The following is a 5935-nucleotide window of genomic DNA, read 5'->3' as shown; positions in this document are numbered from 1 at the left end:
TACCTCAGCTCTTTCCAAGGGTGAGAAAGAAGAATAATTTGAAATAATTGGCTGGTTTAAGATACARAAGTTACTGTTAAATCTTACCTTAAGATTAAGCTGCTGTAAGTGTATAAATTGCTGGGCTAAAAGCCAGCTCATCCCTGTATCCCTGTGCCAGTCTGGAGATGCTCCTTTTCTTCAAAAAATCCTCTTTAACCCACTGGGACCTTGAATTTCTCTGCAAATGGACACAGTAACCTCTACAAAGAATTTCCTGCCTTGTGGCTTCTTCCATCTCAGCATTTTCTGTGGTTCTGAAAGACAATCAAATGGCCAGACTTAACAAATAATTGTTTTAAAAAACAACAGCTAAAAGGTGTTTTGATTTTTCTTGCCTCTCTTCTTCCAGTCAGGAATCTGCTGGAAAACCAAATGATGTTAATAACTGAGCTAAAAACAGCAAATGTCTCATGTACCAAATAGCCAGAGGAAGTTGTTTATGAAATGAAAGAACATTTTCTGGGAGATTAAAATAGCCTTTGTTGACCCAGGAGATATTGTTGTCATTTTTGTCAGTGATGCTGCTAAGGCAATAATTGACATTCTTCCCTCTCATGAGCCCTCTCTTGCCCCAGGGGGCTGTGGCTGCCTTGGAAGCAGCTCCAGCTTCTGCAGAGCCTTTTTTGAGGTCGTGTGGAAGTTTCTTCACCTGGAGAACTCCTCCTTCCAGCAGARCACAAAAGTGCTGAGAGGTTATTTCTGCCCTGTGCAAGGCTACAGCTCTGTATTGATGGGTTTGTGTTCATTGGGTGATGCATTCTCACAATCTCTGGAATTACAAACACCCCCTGTATTGATGGGTTTTGTTCATTAGGTGATTCATTAGGTTCATTCTCACAATCCCTGGAATTACAAACACCCCCTGTGTGCTGTGGGCTGCTGGGGGTTGGAAGCACAGATTTCTGCCGTGCTGAAGTGTGAATTTGGGATCTGAGCAATTCCCATGTTTCCCAAARTTCCCTTTTAGCCAGGTGTTAGTTTGTGCTGTGAGCCTGCTGTGCTGATGGCAGGAGCTGGTAGAAAATCAGGCTGCTGCACAATTCAAACACTGCCTGGTTTTGTTCCTTAAAAGCTGTGTCCTTTTATTTTTTTTTCCCTTCAGCAACTTCCAATCCTGTTACACCGAAGCCACCTCTGTTCAACACCTTGCTCTATTCCTTGGTGCCTATCATGGGAATTGCAGTGATCGTGCTCTTTTCCTTCTGGATGTACAGACATCACAAGCTGGCCTATCCTCCCGTGCTTGTTCCCACCCAGGTGAGTCCCTGCTGCGGGATTTGGGGTTTTTTTGGTGAAAAAACAATTCCTGAGGGGGATCTGTCTCATGGCTGGTCTCTGTTGCCCTCCTGGTTTTGAGGTCCTAAYGCTTGCTCTCCCCTAAAGCAGAGAATTAAGCTTTACTTAAACAGCCTCATTAATTATTCTTTGATGAATATATGAGCAACCACTTCATGTTTTTATGCATCTGTTTGTTTGGGAGGAGAAAAACTGAACACAGAGGGCAAAGACACAGCAAAGTAGGGCTGAGCTGTAATGCTTATTTGGAAACAAAAAGGGAGTTGCTCGTTCATCTTGGCCATTTGAGGTGTACAGAAAATAGCAGCCAACAGAGGATCAGCTGTTTTTAGGGAAGAGTGGAACTGGGATATAGGGGCAGTTAAAGGGAATGGTAAGAAAATCTTCATTCAAGCACAACTCCAGGGCATAGCTCAGCTCATGGGTTGTGATTCCTGTCACCTTCATCCTCTTGTTCATGCATTTGCTGTTTTGTCTTGAAATGTTTCAGTTTTGGGGGTGTTTGTGTTTGATTTCAAAAGGATGATGAGGTTGTGGTCTCCACATTTGAATGTAACCTGGCTGTTCTGCATTCAAACAATCCTTCTGTGGATTTGTGTGTGCAGTTCCTGCTGCTGGGAAGCTCCAGTTGATCCTGGAGCTGGAATTGGGGCTAACACTGGAATTCCTCTTCCTTCAATTAYAGATCTTCCTTTTGAGATTAGGAGGTTTTTATGGAAAGAGTTAAAACAGGAAATTCTGGAGACCAAAGCAGAAAAGATGAAGAAAATGTGGTTGTGGCAATAAAGAGAAATTATTTGGGTAGTTTGGGAAATTATTTTTGTGAAAGGAATTAAATTGAGCTTCTAAGTCAGTGCAGTGCCCAGAATACGTGGCCTCTCCTACAGTGATGATGTTATTTGTGATTAAAATTAAAACTCTTATTATTTGGGGTAGAATTGCCAAGGATTGATCTCTGTGTGCTCCGTGCTYGCAGCTCCTGGGATATTTCCAGTGCTGCTGCTTGACTCGAGGGTGCTGCAGGAATCAGGATTGCCTGGGGTTGATAACTCAAGTGTTTTGGTTTCAGTTTCACAGTCATAGATAAGAGGAATTTGGGGAGAGGCAGTGGACATATGTTGTTGCCAAATGAAAAGAACATAATTTAGAGGAAAAAAGTCTGTTTGCTGTCCTTGCGGAGAGGATTGCAGCTCCTCAGACTCCCTGCAATCTGTCAGCATAATTAGTTCATCCAGCTCCCATTTTATGGGTTTGGGACTTTACATCAACCCAGTGGTCCTTGCTGGGAGATCAAATTCATAAATGCTAATTGTGGGGGGAATTCCAACGTGGGATCATCCTCCTAAAGAAATGAAGTCATGGATAAAGCCATGGAAAAAGCAAGTGAATGTTAAATGTTAAATGTTTGTCTCACTCCTTTCGCCACAGTTTTTTCCTTGCATGGTTTGTGTTTGGTGCAGGATGGATTCCTAAATTTTTAATAAATAGGGTAATCAGCTGTTGTGTTAATGCTCAGATTGTATCTTTGGGATAAGTGTACCTTGCTGCTTGTGGGGCAACAACATTTTCCTATCTTGTGGTGAGCAGGCATTAAGGCTCATGTGGAAAGTCAGGAAAAGCCACTTCTGCCTGAAAAACTACCCGAAATTATTATGTAAATCCAATGTATAAACACTCTCCATATGCAGCAGAGCCGTGGTTCCCACTTTAAATTTGATTACAGCTGGTTRGAACAGGAGACAAGGAAAACAGGAAGGGAGGAAAAGTATTGGGAACTTTATAACCACGAATGAACACGAAAATACTTCTGCAATTAATCTATTAATGGTGTGTTTAATAATTGGGGCATGAGTGGAGTTTGTAGGCAAATGGATTTGGGGTTTGAATGTGGTGGAATTGGCAGGTTGGATGTGCAGCTGGAAAAACAGGGATTGCTCCATGTGAGATACAGATAAATGTTATCTGCTTTTCCTTGGTTTATTCCCAGAAACAATGGGAGTACTGAGGTGCTGCTCTGGTACCAGTCTTCCAGTAAAAAATTAAATGATAGATGAGGAATAAGCAAAAGATAAAAATGAGGAAACTCTGAGAAATTGTGAAAGAATTAGAGGAAGCAATAAATAAAAAAGAATAGAAGTGGTGAGGAAAAAAAAAAACAGAGAGCAAAAGAGAGAGTAGTAGTTTGGAATATTTAAAAAAAAAAAGGAAGAAATACAGCATAGGAAATGTTTGAACCTGTAATGAGACATAAAGGACAATTAGTGTTGGCTTGTTTGTGCTGCTCACTGTGCCTCGCTGCTGTGTGGGGATCCATCCAGTGAAAGCTGTCAAATTCCATCAAATCTGTCACTCTGTGTTCTCAAATGGGTTATTAACAAATCCATGTTTGCTGAATACATCTGTGTGTATGGAAAACACTTAAGAACCGTTCTATCTCCTTATTTCTGTTTGATTTAGCAAACAGAAATTCAGCATCAGATAAAATTTGGTTTAAATTTAGGAATGTAGAAGAGGTGCTGTGAGCTGGTTGATTTTCACTCAGGATACCCCTGTGGTCTGGAATTAGGTGTGATCCAGGTTTTTTTTCCCAAACATTCCCAGAAAAGTGGGAGTGTGGATTGCAGGGAGCTGCTCCTCCTTTGTGACATCCCTTGAGCTGTGGCCAGAGCTGTCAGTCAGTGCTGATTCCCACCCTGTCACCAATGGGTGCCACTGTCACCCTCTCCCAGCAGAGCTGCCACAAGTCACACTCAGGGATTATCARCTCTCACAGCTCCCCACATTTCCCATCCCCACCATGACAGGAATCATTAACCTCCTGTACATCCCCTGGCTGCCCAACTTAGGAATATTTTCCTGAATCTCACTTTTTTTTTTTTTTTTCTCAGTCTTACGCCTGCCTCGCTTTTTTTGAAATGACAGTCGTGTGTTGAGAGCCTTGAGAAAAGGCTTTGCAGATTCACTTCTTGTCTTCATGACCTATTTTTGGGATTTCTTCTGGAATGTTTGAGCTCGTTGGAGTCTGAGATGCATCAGGGTTTTAATCACTGAGCACAGGAATTCCTAAATCTACCCCATGCACTTGAAATTTTAAGGGAAAATCTTTCCACACCATTTTCCTGATGAAGAATGAAGGATTTAAATCAGATATTGGGGATTTTCCCATTTTAGTCTCCAAAAGCCACATTTTTTTGTTGCTGTTGTTACAGATATTGTAACAGAAACATTTCAACACTGAAAAAAATGCAAGAGAGAAGTGTTTTTACAAGGACTGAGTCCAAACCTGGGAAGATTAATGGCTGCTTGAAAAATACACACAGGGAGAAGCCAGGTGCTCATAGGAAATGGGAAAAGAGATTGGAAAGTGATTGCAAATCAGGAATCCTCAGTGTGCAGTGGGTGAGGAGCTTGAAACTGGGCTCTTTTTCTTTTCCTAATAGAATCCTTGAGCTGTTAAAAGTTAAAATCTCTAACAGGGAGAAGAATTTGTGTGGCAAATACCCAAAAGCCAAGTGCAGCTTTTACAGCTCAGAACATGGTTGTGGGTAGCCCAAATTTTGGGAAAAACCCACACTGCTTAGGGGTTTCTTGGTCTAATTGGTTACAAATCTCATAATGAAACCCTTAGAGTTGGTTTTCAGGCAGCACAAACAGAAATTAGTGTGTTTATGTACATTTGTGGAGGTGATAGGTGTTTTGAGGGGGGTTAACTGCTCCCAGTTTTTATTTGTAGGAGTGAATTCCTGACTCAAAGCTCAGATTTGGTTTCTTTTATATCCTGATACCCTTAAAGTGGTGCCTCTCAGATTTCTGCTGGGAGCCTGAGGTGCTGCTCTGTGGGCTGAAGGGAAAGACATGGGGTTATAATCCAGAGGCGTTAATGAGCATAAATAGATACTTTTAAAACTCCCACGTGTGTGGAATTTATCAGTGTTTGGGGGATGCTGATCCCTCGAGGGAGGAGTGAGAGGTTTGGGAGAGGRCTCATCTCTCAGAGCTTCATTTTTGCAGTTTCTCATTATGGCCAGAGCAAAAAGGTTGAATTCATGCATATTTCTACCTCTTGCTGAGGAATTTCCATAATTCTCAGGAGCTGGAGAACTTCAAGTGTGGAAAAAAAGGACTTTCAGCCCCTTGAGGTGCGTTTTGCTCCACTCCAGAGCTGTGCTGACTGAGAGATCCTGGTGGATCCCAGTGTTCCCAAGCTCTGTTACAGGATGGATAAATCCATTCTCCAGGGAATCTTCCTGGTGGATCCCAATGTTCCCAAGCTCTGTTACAGGATGGATAAATCCATTCCCCAAGGAATCTTCCTGGTGGATCCCAGTGCTCTCCAAGCTCTGTTACAGGATGGATAAATCCATTCCCCAGGGAATCTTCCTGGTGGCTCCCAGTGTTCCCAAGCTCTGTTACAGGATTGATAAATGCATTTTCCAAGGAATCCTGGTGGATCCCAGTGCTCCAAGCTCTATTAGGATTGATAAATGCATTGTCCAAGGAATCCTTCAGCCTCTCTGGTACAAATTATTTGGAGAAAGAGAAGTGTGTGCTTGGTGCTTCCCAGTCCCCGAGCTCTGGAGCATCTGGAGGATGGAAA

The 5935-nt window shown here is 42.4% G+C and overlaps 1 protein-coding gene across 1 annotated transcript in view; it reads left to right on the top strand.

The window, feature by feature from the left end:
• Nucleotides 1-5935, top strand: part of ACVR2A (activin A receptor type 2A) — a 49044-nt gene that overhangs the window by 32598 nt on the left and 10511 nt on the right. The window contains exon 4 of the mRNA XM_057382010.1: nt 1145-1299. Within this exon, the coding sequence (XP_057237993.1) occupies nt 1145-1299 (155 nt within the window). The remainder of the gene's footprint in view (nt 1-1144; nt 1300-5935) is intronic.

This window comes from Malurus melanocephalus, unplaced genomic scaffold, assembly GCF_030028575.1.
Source record: "Malurus melanocephalus ecotype Western Australia unplaced genomic scaffold, MMel_1.1 scaffold_546, whole genome shotgun sequence".
Classification (NCBI taxonomy): domain Eukaryota; kingdom Metazoa; phylum Chordata; class Aves; order Passeriformes; family Maluridae; genus Malurus; species Malurus melanocephalus.
The sequence above is the reverse complement of the archived record's forward strand: the minus strand, read 5'-3'. Positions and strand labels throughout refer to the sequence as shown.